Genomic DNA, 14023 nt, shown 5'->3' with positions numbered 1-14023 from the left:
AAAGAAAACTATCTCTTCTAACTAACTAGTAACATTGCTCTGTTACAACTATTAAGCTTTAATTTCATTTATAAAGCGTTTAATTTGTAATATTTTAAAAATGAAGTATTTTTACAACTTTTTTTTAGAAGAATTTTTACAAAATGAGAAACACATCCCTAACTTCGTACGGATATGTAAATTAGAGTAAATTAAGTCTCATCTCAAAAATATATTTCAGAGAAATATACAAATTAAAATTAGTTTATTTATTTGTTCTAATAGAAAAGTCCTTTTTCATTCATTTTCTTTATATAGCTATTTAAAATCATAAATAAATTTTTAAAAAAATTGAATATTTTATTATATTGAAAATAAGATTCAAATAATTACAATTACAATTTTTTTTAAAAATTTTACAATTAGACCAAAAAGTTTTTTTTAATGCCGAAATAAATAAAAGATCAATAATTTTAAGTGATGCAATATAAAATTATTCAAAAGAACTTGAATAATTTTGTGTTATGTCGAACCTGTAAGATCTCGAGTCTATTTGTGACAAACCCGCAAATCATAACTTAATTTGTCACCCCTAAATATTAGTGGTGCTCAATAACAAAATTCCTTAATCAATTAAATGATATGATTTAGTTTAGTGAACATTGAAATTAGAATCGCGTTTATCCCAATCCAGAATAGTCCAATTCAAACAAACAAACAACTAAACATATATAATGGTTTGGTTCAGTTTCAGTGTTAGACACAGTCCCGCCTTTATTTTATTTCTTATTTTTGGCGCAAATTCATATATAAATATATTAGGGAAAAAAACCTTCCGATTCCATAAATGTAATATCCAGATTAAAATAGTATTTAATTTTTTTTTTTTTTGGATATTAATTGAGCGAGGATAATTATCTTGTTTCTTTGTGTTGTTAGTGAGTTGATATTATTGCTTAGAGTAGTTGTACCAATTTTCTAGAGAGAGTTAAAGTTGTATTAACTACGAAAGTAAAATATTATGGTATTTTTACAGAGTAAGTAATCGTTTAATTAAAGCCCAATATGAAGGTCCATTAGGGTTTTATAATATATTTAGTGAGTTTAATTAATTAATGTTAAAAATTCGTAGGTTTGGATAAATTCGCAGGATTAAAAACTGTTTTACTAAAATGATCATATCTGGAGTTCTAGAGCTCGGATTGAGGTGATTTCAGTGGCGTTGGAAAGATAATTTAAAGATCTATAAATTTTGTAGAAATAACTATATCAGAATTCGTAATTTTTCTAGGTCAAAACTAAGCCCTAAAGTTACGAGATTGAGAGCTTACAATTTAAATTTAAAAGTTAGATATTTGTTTATTTAATAATTTATCATATTATTATTGTTATTATGTTAATATTATTAGCTAATAAGATTCAGAATAGTATAGGTTTCATTAACCCTAAAATTATATCGTTCTATTCTTCCCACCTATTTGAGCAAGACTAACCCTAAAAATTTTCAAGTCATCTTTCCATTACATCCTTAGCCAAATCTATACCACTCTTCACTCTCATCTTTGATCACCATCATCTTATGTCTATCGATCCAAGTAGCTTGATGTATTTGAGGTAAGAAACTCTACATTAACTTATTTATTGATCACAATAGGAGAATTTTCGTAGGTCTCATTTTCTTATTTTTCAGAATGAAACATGTCTCAGTAAAACTGTCATATCTCTTTAAATACTCATCTGATTCTCGCAATCTTGGTGTCTATAGAAAGCTTATTAAATTTCCTATAATTCTTATGAAGAAAGATTTTACAGAATCGAAATTTATCTATGTCAAAAATTAGTATTTTTACGCTGTTTGTTGTAAATCGTTTTTCATATTTTCTATATAAGTTGTTTCAGTAAAATCCGAATATCTCTCTGAATAATGATCCGATTCTAGCGATCTTGGTACTGTTGAAGAGATAATTCAATTTTCCAAATGTTTTATGAAGAAACCATTCACTAATTATTGATTATTCTAAGTCAAAATTATTGTTTTATTGCTGTAGTTCGAAATCCATTTGTTTCAGGATTTCTAGAAAACTGTTTCGGTATAATATCTATATCTCTTACGTTATAACTCCGATTTTAAAGATTTTAGTGTCATTAGAAAGGGAATTTGATTTTCTAAAACTTTTATGAAGAGAGTATTCTCTGATTTGGAATATTTCAGTATCAAAACTTTGTATTTTCGATGTCTCCTGTGATTCGTTACTCCATATTCCTTCTCAGAAATAGTTTCAGTAAAACTATCATAACTCCCTCAGTTTTAATCCATTTTTAATGATCTATATATCGTTGGAAAGATAATTAAATTTCCTATAATTTTTATGAAGGAAACTTTTACTGAATTCGTGTAGTTATTGGTCAAAAATAGTATTCTTTCTGCTGTACTGTAAGAGTGTGAATTTTAATGTTAGGGCCTTGACCCATGTGTTATTATAGGTAGTAGTGACGAGATAACAAGTTTAAGCAGCGGGATTTGAGGTAAGGAAATTAGATAGTTTTGTATGTGTTTATCTGCATAAATTTAATCTTTATGTATTGAAATATGATTTATGATTTGTTATTATGAATATGTATATGGTACTGAGAATGTGTGGTATGGACACAATATGAGGTTGTGAATTGATACATAGATTATGGTTGTATGACTTGTATATGTTGTATGTTGTATTTGTATGTTTTAGGTTGTATGTTGTATGATGTATTTGTATCTTGCATGTTGTATGATGTATTTGTATCTTGCATGTTGTATGATGTATTTGTATCTTGCATGTTGTATGTTGTATGGTGTATGGTTTATGTTGTATGTTATATGTTGTATGCTAACGTCTCAGGTAAAGTGAGGGACCATGGTGGGGTATGATACGGGATAAGGCCGTTGAATGTAGAGATACCCTACCCTACATTTTACTGAGTCGTGTATGAGATTGTTATGGTGGGTATGATACAGTGATGTTACTGTTGAATATAGAGATACCCTATCCTATAACAATGGTAGGGCTGCATAGGCCCATGTTATTATATGGGCAGATTAGGCCCAGGATATTGTAGGGTCAGGCTAGGCCCGGGTTATGTAAGTAATGGCTATGATATGCCAATGTTGTGATAATGTTATTATTATCTATAGTATTGATATGATTATGTTATGAGTATGATATTGGAGTTATGATCTCTGTATATGTGTACGGTGTGAACAAATAGTATAGACTTGTATGATAAAGGTTTCTATATGTACAGTTATTTGGTTATAGTTATAAAAGAGCATGTATGATATTGCTAAAACTTAATAAATACATTAATGGTATGTGTGATATTATATGGTATTGTTTGATAAGCATTTCCTTACTGAGCTTTTAGCTCACCCCCCTTACTTTCCCTGCGGGTATTAGACGGGGAAGTATGTATAGTGAGCGGGGTCGGTTACGAAATGCCGTATCTTGTGAGCGGCTACGGGCGGACAAACGATCTAGAACGCCAGTGGTGCCTTAGTTTTATTTTAAGCAGTTGATAAATCTAACACAGTGGAAATGCATTATTTAAAATTATTTACTTACTGTATCTTGTTTTACAAATGAAGGATCCTTCTCTGTTGCATTTTGATTTTTTTTTAAAAATCCACTGTTGTATTTAAATTATTTTTTTTTTATCTTTTCAAATTATGCATGAAAATAGTATTTTTGTAAAATAAGGCAAAATATCGGGGCGTTACAATAAACTCAATAGCTCTTCCGAGTCGACTCAGTGATTTCCTTCTCTGGTAAGCTTTTCTTTCTCTTTTTCAATTCATCGAACACTTACTGTGCATTACACTTCCGCTTATCTATTTCAGCATTATGTTCTTTTCAGTTAGCTAGGGCATGAATTTTTATCGATTACTAGCTTTCGATAGCAACAGATTCATGTAATTATAACATTTGCGAATAGTTTATCAGCTTTGATTTCAGTTCAATTTCTGGAATTTTTTGTGGATTACTTTCTAGTGATTTAGGAGTGGAATTTTGGACCGTAATTTTGGTTTTTTTTTAGGGTTTATTGTTCAATGAAGGAAGAATTTTGCTGAATTAGAGGAAGGATTAAGATCAACATGAGCGGATCCAGGGAGAATTCACCTGATTGGCTGCGGTGTTTTAAGGTATTTTTGAAGAATTATTACATTGTTATGTTTATCTAAGTTGCTATGAATTTGATTGTGTTTTTATTAGATCAATCGTCAATCATTTGCTAAAAAATTGTTTTTGTTAACTAGCCTCCCACTGAGACAACCTTTGAATTATCATCGGATTCTGTGGTTTCTTCCCCTGCTGGTAGTCCTTCAAAGGATGATGGATCTGATAGTGAAGAACTGACTTTGGGTAAGTCTTCAGAAACCTTAGATGACAATGAGAATCTTGGAAAAATTCTTGGTGAAAGTGGTGGTAAATCTTCGAGATCAAGGTTATGTACTCCGAAAAAAGGGCAAAAGTTAGAAGATGGTAAATCTCCAGAGAAGAATAAAACAGCCAAGAAAAGAACAGGTGAATAAAAAAAGAAGAGAATTTGAGCTTACATTGTTCTTCTGACTTAAACTTAAACTTTTATGAGTTTGTTTTGTGATATGTTTTAAGCTAGAAAGGGAAGTAGATGCTAATTTCTATGGAGCTAAATACTCAAAACTTTAAGTACAAATTATTTGTAAATTGTGCAGGTGGTAAGGTTGCTGGGAAAGTTCTCAAGAAAGAAACTGATGATGTAAAGTTCTGTGTACTTTTGTAATTTAAATTTGTTTATCGAAATCCTTATTTGTTACATTTGCGGTCATCTTCTCTATGTCGTTGATGACATAAAATAAAATTTCATGTGAACCAGGAGTTGAAATCCTCAGTTTGGACACTGTCTTCAGATTCCGAGTCATCTCCTCAAAACAGTCCTACAGCGGAAAATGATAAGCAAGATTCTGATGATGAGAAAATTTCTCAATGTATAGGCAGAGGGAAGAAGGCGGTCCTTGGCAGTAGCAGTGACTCTCCCTCTAAGAAGGCTTCAAAAGATAAATCACCAAAAAAAGAGCTGCAAGTGGATGGCCTTACAACAATAAAAGAAAAGAAAAAGAGTAGTTTGAAGAAAGAAGGTACTAATAGGTGGTATATTAGTTGCTTTAATTTGCAATTATTTGGAAATACCAAATTACCAAAACCACTTAAATCTGAAAGAACATAACAATGTCAAGGATTTTTTCTTCTTGGTCTACTCTCTCAGAAAGTAACTTTAAAAAGACAAAAATGTTAATTTAATTGTACTATTTTTTTTTTCACTATCTTCGAATATGAGTTTTTTGCTTTTTATTCCGTTGCTTTCTCACATGTAGCAAGTGATGATGTGGAAATGAAAGAGGAAGGGGCACCTGAAAAACAAGTTGAATCTCGAGTAAGAATACTAAGATAATAAGAATAAAGTTGTTCATGTATCTTTTGCCTATGTATTGCCTTAGCTATTCTATGATTTTCAGGTATCTTCTGGAAGATTTCCTTTGATACTCTCCGAGAAAGTCCAACGAACAAAGGTAGGGTACAGTTAAAATTATTTGTCATGGTCTTTTCCTTTATGGTCTCTAAGATTGCTACTTAATGTTTACCATGTTATCTGCTGTGAGATTGGTTCCATATTTCGAACAAAATTATGAAAAAGAGTTATTAAAGACGTTCAAATGTGTAAATTGCCACACCTCAAACCGTAATGAAAATGAAAAAAGAGTTGATTAATGATAGACACACACTTGATAGGAATTTCCTAGCAATTAATTAAGAACAGTAGCAAAAGGGTAGAATAATAGTGCTAAACAGTAGCAAAAGAGGAAAATAGTAGCTGATATATTTTGATATAAAAGATAAAGAGAACAAGGTTGCTGGGTGTTCGAGAGACCCAGCTCTCTGCCAAGAGCTAATGCTCACTTTAAAAATTAATTCTCTACCCAAAACCCCTCTGAAACTCTCACATATATACTATCTCAATACTCCCCATTACAATGACCAATGTATCTTTTTATTTATCCTAAGGCCTAACAATTAATTAACCTAAACTTTGCTTCTTGTGGCTGTGCAGGCACTTGTAGAGTGTGAAGGGGATTCCATAGATTTGGCTGGTGACATAGGTGCTGTTGGACGAGTTGTCATTTCAGATGCTGCATCTGGTGATCCTGAGATGTACTTGGATTTGAAAGGTATGTTTTCTTCAAATTAAATTATTTCTCGTGTCAACGATGATTAGTGGGTTAGATAAGTAAATGATATTATCTGATGATACCTATTACCTTAGCGCCTTACCAACTGTCGAGCAATATCTTTACTTTCTTCTTTTATTTTTTCAGTTGTTAAATTCAAGATTTATCGATGAAAAAAGAAAACACTCACTATGAAATTCCTCGGCTCCTTTATTTTGTTTACTTATTTTTACTTTGGTTACCTTACTTTCATGGTTCTTTGTGCCTTTTCATCCTACCCCTGTTTTTGTGTTTGGTCTTATATCTGTTGTAAGTAATTGTTTTGCATTTTTGTACACCCAGCTATTTGCATTAATGCTCTGTGTTGATTACTGTTTCAGGAACCATATACAAAACAACAATAGTTCCTTCCAGAACATTTTGTGTAGTAAGTCATCAGTTTCCTCTATTAAAATTCATCACATTGGACATAATAATGTCCTCGTATTGTCATGTACGAATCTCAGCTATATAATAAATATTTGACATTAAATTTAGTATCGAACTCCTATATAATAATGATGATCCATGTTCTTCAGGTTAGCTTTGGACAATCAGAGGCAAAGGTTAGTACTTCCTTATTTCTCTCTTGAATTGTATTCATTGCTGGATTTGTATGGTAATTGATAGGTAACTCACTCTTATTGTTTTACTCTTGTCCACTTTTTACATATCTTCAAGAGAGGTACCACTTCAAGTTTCGATTCCTAATTTTGTAAGAGCTGGAGATTATAAACAAAACTGACTGAATTACTGTTCTTTGATCAGATAGAAGCCATCATGAATGACTTCATTCAGTTAAAACCACAATCAAACGTCTTTGAATCCGAAACTATGGTTGAAGGTAGGGGAACTTTTTTCTACTGTTGGGCTGAGTCATGAATCTAATATGGCCTTAAATCTATTCGGTTTTTTCTCTTCTCCTGAGTAGGAACACTGGATGGTTTCTCATTTGATTCGGATGAAGAGGGTGAAAAGGTTCCGAAAGCTCAACAAACTGAGCTCGGTGAAGATGGTGAAGAGAAAACTAATGGAAAGTCAAAAGGAAAAGCTGAGAAAGCATCGGTATGGATCCAACCTTTAAAGTAATATTAGCTTATCATTTAGCAAATATAATATGGTGCATGTATCTTGATGACAGGGCGTTGCACGAAAGCGGGGTAGAGCTGCGGGAGGGAAGGCACAACCGCAAAAGAAAGTAAAAAGGAAAGCTCCAGCTTCCAAGAAAACCAAGGGCAAGGCCAAGAAGTGAGGATAAACTTATATTTTTATTATTTATTTTAGTTCTGCCATAACTAACAATCAATAGAATTTGTATTATGTTCTATTAGATGACACTAATTGTAGGTTTTTACAAACATGTTGGTTCGAATTTATGGCGAAATAATGGGATCGATATACCTTGAAAAATTTAATTTTAATAATACTGAAATATCATATTACCCTTATAATTATGTTGTTTCTGAAATAGTTGTAGAAATATTTGGCTACTTTTCCTTTGTAAGATTTATATTTGGTAACAATATCACGATGTACATTTTGAGAACATGACAAAAGCCAATTGATGGGATCTAATGAGCTATGATCTGCATGCATCTCTTCAAATTAGATTTTTGAACAAAGTTCTTCCTCTTGGCTCATTGCTTTAGTAGCTCTCGAGGACTCAAGACTTCAGAGCAGTTAGAAGTGTTCATGAGATTAGCTTGAGGATCAAAAGAACGATTGGCAGTAGGGTTTGAAGTGGCAAGAGCGTGTTAGAAGAAGAGACCATCCGTACTGCTGCTTGATCGCTGTGGCCATATACTGGCATCGATGGCTGTTGTATCGGTATTGATGGCTCTTGAACTGGTATGGTTGGTGGTGCCAATCCACCTACTGGTATGGCTGGCAGTGGTGGTGCAAGCTCACTCCCTGGTATTGATGGCTCTTGCACCGGTAGGGCTGGTGGTGCCAGTCCACCTATTGGTGTGGCTGGTGGTGGTTGTGCCAAATCGGTATCTGGTATCGTTGGTGGTGCCAAACCGCTATTTGGTATCGATGGTGATGCAAATTCACTTCCTGGTGTTGTTGGAGGTGTCAATCCATTGCTTGGTTTTCTCACCCTTCACGACATGATTAAACGTCAACAACAAGAACAATTTAGTAGAATTTTTACTTTTTACAGCAAAAAGGAAATTGAATTATTCTTTTGAAAAATAAAGAGATTGAAGAAAAGAAGCATTACCCATTATCTTTAGGACAGAAGAGAATGGAGTACTCATAAGCTTTGCAAGTAAAAGTACTGGTGCCATCATCAAAAGCATAGCTATAGGCTCTTGGGCAAGCGTTTTTGAATATGGTTGAATAGTAAGAAGGCTTACATGTGGTTGGATTAGCAAACTGACCACTGCAGCAATACTTGTCCAATCCAAAAGCTTCACATGCACTCTTACATCCTATCACACCACTCCCACCATCTCCACCTTCTCCTCCAACCACTTGAAGCTCTTTCGGACAACCTATGTCATATCGGTTCAAAACAAAAACAACCCTATTTTAATTTTCAATTATAACAAATAGGGTTGGCCCTAAGATTGGATGGGTCTTAAGAAAAAAAAAAATTATAAAGCCTTTTATAAAAACTACTAAAAACTTTAACTACTTATAGTTTTAAAATGAAAATACTTATTTCTGGACCCTTAGACTAGATGGGACCTAAGTGCAGGCTCAATTTTCTTTAGCTAGAACGACCTTGATGAATAAGAAGAGTTAGTTAGTCAAGTTATGAAAACCCTTTACCAGTATTGATATCAGAAGCGCATCCAGTGGCATTACAGACACCGAAAGCTCCCACTGGAGAGGCAACAATGGGAAGATTGTAGCCGTCGACAATGCTAACATCATAGAAATCTTTGTCATCGCCATGACCAAGTGTTATCTCAAAGAGAGATGTAGGTGGATTTGCACCTCTACCTTCACATTCAAGCGTGCCACCACAATCACCGGTTTGGCATTTTCCAGCTCCTGTTGCATCAAATGTGCAGCCAGTTCTTCCCCATATTCTCCCTGACCATCCGGGAATTGAAGGAATTCTAATGGTTTGGCCAGAGTCAAGTCGAAAACCGGTTGTTAGCAATTGGGGTGTACCTGAACCAGCTAATGTACCAGGCCATATTGTAAAAGGACAATTGTTTATAATAGTAAAAGTGCTATAGTAGGATGAAATAAAAGTGAAAAAGACACAAAGGAAAGCTTCAACTTTTGCTATATACATGTTTTCTTCAAGTCCTTTTTTTTTAGCTTTCTAAATTGAAGTAGAAAAGGAGGGAAGTAATAAGAACAACCAAAGTCCCTATATATACAATTATGCATATACAAATCCCTGCAGTTAGGTAATTTTTTCTTTTTGGGTTTAGTATTTCTTTTATGTTTTGATAGAGTTGGCCTCATTAAGAAGCAATTCCTTTCTTATTTGGAATTTTGCAGGGGACACAATACACATAGTGAAAGCTATAATCTCCTCACTCAAATGATAGAAGCAAGTTTTTCATATTGAAAGGCTAATAATAAGTAACAACAAGGCTTAATGAAGAGAATTTCCATTGAAAAGGGTGACCCATCTAGGATTATTCCTAAGTTTATTTATAGACATATATTCTTTTTCTCAACAAAAAGAGAAGTTATATTCTTTTGTAGACCTACAAGAACAATTCACTTTCCAATATATATTTACATTGTTATTCATTTCATATGGACCATATAATCAATTCACGTTTAAGATCCCTATGTACTACACAAAGAACCTGCCTTTCTTTTTAAATTTAATTTTTTACTTGGTGGACACAAAACAATTCTATGACCACTCTTTATTCGAACACTGTTTTCAACATGTTAAATTTTTTCAAATCTCTCAAAATTTTGCTAGATATCTTAAATAACTATAAACAATCATATAAAAAATTAAACTAAAAAATTCTCTCGAATACCAAATCAAATGTATTGGTGGACTCCTTTTAAGAGATTAGAAATATCCAATCATTTTCATCATGTGTGCTTTTTTTTTTTTTCAAAAAAATTCTTAATAAGCGTGATGCATACAGATTCTCATAAACTACAAAAGTATAAAAGATAACATCAATAGGGCCAAAAAAACCAATCACAGAAGTTCAAATTCTCTTTCACAATAATTGGCGTAATCTACAATACTACACATACAAATAAACCTGCAAAAACAAAAACAAAAACAACAAAATAAAAGCTGACCCTAAACAAAGACTGGAACAAAATTGTTTTGGTATAATTTTTAGGGGCCGAGGTTGTATGGATTTTCCCGATGATGCCAAATCGACTGTATTCACAAGTTGTTCAAGGTCTGCAAGTAATTGTTGGCCCAATGGAACTATGTACACACCAGAAGAGAGACAAATCAATGCCTGATTAAATAAGTACCATGCAGCTAGCTTCACAAGGTTGCCAGTAAGAAAATTGTTGCAACTTGCTTTGTTATGATTCACGATGAGATTTGGCGGTCTGTGTTGGTAACTTGTAGAAGAATTACAAACTAAGCTTTCTGATCTGCTGCTACGTAACAGAGCACATATGCAGGAAGAAAATGAAAAATATAAGACATGGGATATATTGTAGAATGGCTAAGAAGATCGGTTTCAGGTCCGGAGATTCCAAAACTAGTTCGGTTTTATGAAGGGATCAAAAAGTATTGTCTTTCTAACCTATGATGAAATTGAGTAGATTTCAAGCATAGTATCATGTTAACATACCTCATATGTGCTAGTGCTAGTGGTCATCGCGATGAGAAATTTGCTTTAGCTTGCAATTTGCAGAAAACTTTGATCACCTATATCAAAAAAAGAAGAAACCAATTGTATATTAGAAACTAAATCCGATAATGGCAAATTAAACAAGAGATGTACATTATGTTAGGAGAGAACAGAAATCTAAAATCTTCATAACAGCACAAGCTTGAAGTCCTGCAAAATAGAGATTCACTTAAGAAATCAATTCATCAGAATCAGAACAAAAAAGCCAAGAAAGACAAAATAAAATATAAAAACTCCTGTGGAATGAAGGCCTGGTTATTCATCTTCAACCTGTTCCAAACCGGGCAAGGTGAAACTAGGATACATTCGATCTACACTTCTACTCGGTAAATTCAAACAAAGCCTATAACAGGAGTAGTTCTATAAATACAAAAAAATAAAATAAATTATTGCCATATTACAGAACCAGAGCCAAAACAAATTCAAATCAAGTACAAGAAAATAACTATTCTTTCTTAGCCCCACAAATGTACTAAACATAACACAAAAAGTGCAAGCTAATGAATATCCCAGATTTCTGTCAAATTTAGGAGAACTGAATTTAATTCAAGTCTCACAAGCAAATGAACATTACTCGAATTCATATCGCATTTCAAGGAGACAACTAAAGGAAGATCTAAATTGCATTAAAGAAGACTAGAAATATAGATTGTCCCTACATACGGGGCAGGACACATCAGGTCCACCATTTAAGTATCTCACATAAAGTTCTATCATCCAGATTTGTTCCAAGAAAAGAGAAAAAAAAAAGGGAAAATTATAAAGAAACAAGATTAAGATAAGTAAGTAATATAACATCTTCGCATTTATGTATATATCTCTAGCTCATATCCATGCCATCTCCAACTTGACTGCAGATCGGACTGACAGCGGTGAAGGATCTCTCGAAAGGAGAAGGCTGGAACTGTGCATCCCGTCGTCTGCGCTTGAAAGAGCAACTATCAGTTGTGGAGGTGGTGTTATCAGCATCAACCTTCCTTCGAATACCTCTCACAGCCTGCTCCTCTACAGCTGTAAGCTGAAATATTTGACGACTCGCTCTGCAAAGTGAACTATGGTTATCATACAAAATTCTTTGGTTACAGTTTTTGTCACAGATGTGAGTAAGTCCAGTTAGTTTGCAACGATACATGTTTCCACAAACATGTTCATTTTCACACTTCCAATCGCATTTGTGAACAGGAATCAACCCATCTCGGCCCAGAATAGTCGACAGGTAAATCACATTAGCAGGCCCTGATGATACCATAGATTTGCCACACACCTCCATTGCTACTGCGAATCGACAAGTTCTAAATGTCAATTTATGAGACAACTCTGCATATTCCAATACTAGAGGACAAAATAGAATTGGAATATGGAACCTCTGTGTTCTAAACTATTCCAAATCCAGTAAAGAACAAGGATTTGGTACACCACATAACCTATTAAATTCTCTTCACTAGAACAAAAAGAAAGCTACTTTAAATCATTTGATGTCCTTTCAACCTCCATAAATCAAAAATTTCTTCATTTTCCTCCTTGAAAATGGTTTCTACAAAAGGAAAAAGGCCTAAAATTCGTGAAACCCCTAAATACAGAACGAGTACAAAAAGAAAAAAAGGACAAACGAACAATTCTTCCCACAAAATCTTATTTCCTGCAACAGATCTGAAAATCCAAAATCCATACATATATATACATATATAAATATAAACAAATAAGACATATTTAATTATTTATGACATAATTATAACTGTACATGTCCAAAAATATATCAAAAAAACAGATAATTAAACAAATAAAATATAAATTCTTCTCTCTCACTACCTTTTACAGTTAATCAAAAACAATAAATATAACCAAAAATAAATAACTAATCAAATCAAATCATATCATATCCATAACAAACCAGACAAAATAGAAAATATCTCAACACAAAAAGTTAAAGAAAGAAAGAGAGAGAAACAATGCAAAGACATACCTCAGTGCTTAGCTTCTTACAGAAGAATAAGAAGAAGAAAATGGCGAAACTTGAGCCACGCGCCTCCACCGGCCACCACCTAACTCCAACCCAAAACTCTATCTCTCTTTCTCTCTCTCTCTCTCTCTCTAGCTTTCACTTTCTCTCTCTAACTATCCACAATGATAATAATCTGAGCTTTAACGAAGAAAAACGTGGAAATGGAACTTGGTATTTATAGAAAATGGTGGGTTGACGATGAGGCCAGAGGTCACTGTGGATGTATATTTACCATTTTAGACACCCTTTTCATACTATTTCTCTTTTGGATTACGGGGGTAATTTTGTAATTTTACTCTCTCGTACTCACAGTTACTTGACTTTTGTTAAAAGCGTATTTGGAACTCCACTAGTTCACCTACAATATTGGATAATATCCCACCTATTATATATTTTTTTTTCATTTAATAAATAATTATTTTCTCCACATTTTTTGTTTTTTTGTGTTTCTAAATTAGGTTTTATTCTTTTTTGGTCCTCTAATTATATATTATTTAGCAAAATTAGTCCTTCATATTTTTTATTTCATCAATTTAGAACTCTTATTAAGTTTCTTTTTTCTTTCTAATACATGAAAATGAAATAATTTTTTTAGGGGTTAGTATGTAGATAAAATGAATTATTAAATAATATTATATTGTGTGTAATTATTTTGAAACAAAACAAATTAGCATGAACTCAATTATTTCACAACATTGAGATTCTGGCCCTTATTTAAAATATATGTGATATTTTTAAAAATTAATAAAAAATTATGTGTATATTTTTTTTTAAAAAACTTTTATTAGAGTCTTCTAGGTCATGTGGGCCACTTAATCCGTCTTAACCAATACCCGACCCTAATTGAGATGATAATGTATTATGTTTAGATAATTTTTGAAGAAACAACATTAGTGGTGTTTAGTACTATTGAACATAATTAAATTTAATAAAATTATTATAAAA

General features: G+C 32.8%; 3 protein-coding genes across 8 annotated transcripts; 1 reads left to right on the top strand and 2 right to left on the bottom strand.

The window, feature by feature from the left end:
* The first annotated feature begins 3692 nt into the window (after positions 1 to 3692).
* LOC133033021 (DNA-binding protein BIN4-like) lies at positions 3693 to 7710 on the top strand. 3 transcript variants are annotated; one of them, XM_061107549.1, is made up of 13 exons: positions 3693 to 3781; positions 4051 to 4156; positions 4271 to 4376; positions 4709 to 4752; positions 4870 to 5131; positions 5369 to 5427; positions 5510 to 5563; positions 6103 to 6220; positions 6601 to 6647; positions 6799 to 6825; positions 7028 to 7103; positions 7191 to 7324; positions 7401 to 7710. In XM_061107549.1, the coding sequence occupies exons 2-13, from the start codon at positions 4109 to 4111 to the stop codon at positions 7509 to 7511; spliced, it is 1086 nt and encodes a 361-aa protein (XP_060963532.1). In that variant the 5' UTR covers positions 3693 to 3781; positions 4051 to 4108; the 3' UTR covers positions 7512 to 7710. The 3 variants fall into 3 exon arrangements, with proteins under 3 accessions (XP_060963532.1, XP_060963530.1, XP_060963531.1); XM_061107547.1 differs by having other exon boundaries at positions 4271 to 4538; XM_061107548.1 differs by lacking the exon at positions 3693 to 3781 and adding an exon at positions 3812 to 3925 and having other exon boundaries at positions 4271 to 4538.
* On the bottom strand, positions 7509 to 13176 carry LOC133033022 (pathogenesis-related thaumatin-like protein 3.5). Of its 4 annotated transcripts, none has more exons than XM_061107552.1 (5): positions 13040 to 13176; positions 11017 to 11093; positions 9038 to 10816; positions 8484 to 8757; positions 7509 to 8361 (listed from the first exon to the last, which is right to left on the bottom strand). In XM_061107552.1, the coding sequence occupies exons 3-5, from the start codon at positions 9510 to 9512 to the stop codon at positions 7950 to 7952; spliced, it is 1161 nt and encodes a 386-aa protein (XP_060963535.1). In that variant the 5' UTR covers positions 9513 to 10816; positions 11017 to 11093; positions 13040 to 13176; the 3' UTR covers positions 7509 to 7949. The 4 variants fall into 4 exon arrangements, with proteins under 4 accessions (XP_060963535.1, XP_060963534.1, XP_060963536.1 ...); XM_061107551.1 differs by having other exon boundaries at positions 9038 to 10813; XM_061107553.1 differs by lacking the exon at positions 13040 to 13176 and adding an exon at positions 11170 to 11554.
* Positions 11682 to 13226, bottom strand: LOC115716231 (uncharacterized). Its single transcript, XM_030644983.2, has 2 exons — positions 13040 to 13226; positions 11682 to 12351 (listed from the first exon to the last, which is right to left on the bottom strand). Exon 2 carries the CDS (start codon positions 12344 to 12346, stop codon positions 11897 to 11899), a length of 450 nt encoding a protein of 149 aa, XP_030500843.1. The 5' UTR covers positions 12347 to 12351; positions 13040 to 13226; the 3' UTR covers positions 11682 to 11896.
* Between the last annotated feature and the right edge of the window lie 797 nt (positions 13227 to 14023).

The sequence above is a fragment of the Cannabis sativa genome, unplaced genomic scaffold, assembly GCF_029168945.1.
Source record: "Cannabis sativa cultivar Pink pepper isolate KNU-18-1 unplaced genomic scaffold, ASM2916894v1 Contig2, whole genome shotgun sequence".
NCBI lineage: Eukaryota > Viridiplantae > Streptophyta > Magnoliopsida > Rosales > Cannabaceae > Cannabis > Cannabis sativa.
This window is presented reverse-complemented; position numbering and strand designations above follow the sequence as displayed.

Bases quoted from the DNA above. Each gene is read 5' to 3' on its own strand.
- LOC133033021 (XM_061107547.1), top strand. From the start codon at position 4,109: ATGAGCGGATCCAGGGAGAATTCACCTGATTGGCTGCGGTGTTTTAAG. The intron at 4,753-4,869 runs GTAAAGTTCTGT...CATGTGAACCAG, and splicing joins TCAAGAAAGAAACTGATGAT to GAGTTGAAATCCTCAGTTTG. The intron at 5,428-5,509 runs GTAAGAATACTA...TATGATTTTCAG, and splicing joins AAAAACAAGTTGAATCTCGA to GTATCTTCTGGAAGATTTCC.
- LOC133033022 (XM_061107552.1), bottom strand. From the start codon at position 9,512: ATGTATATAGCAAAAGTTGAAGCTTTCCTTTGTGTCTTTTTCACTTTT. The intron at 8,758-9,037 runs GTAAAGGGTTTT...GATATGACATAG, and splicing joins CGCTTCTGATATCAATACTG to GTTGTCCGAAAGAGCTTCAA. The intron at 8,362-8,483 runs GTAATGCTTCTT...CATGTCGTGAAG, and splicing joins TTCTGTCCTAAAGATAATGG to GGTGAGAAAACCAAGCAATG.
- LOC115716231 (XM_030644983.2), bottom strand. From the start codon at position 12,346: ATGGAGGTGTGTGGCAAATCTATGGTATCATCAGGGCCTGCTAATGTG.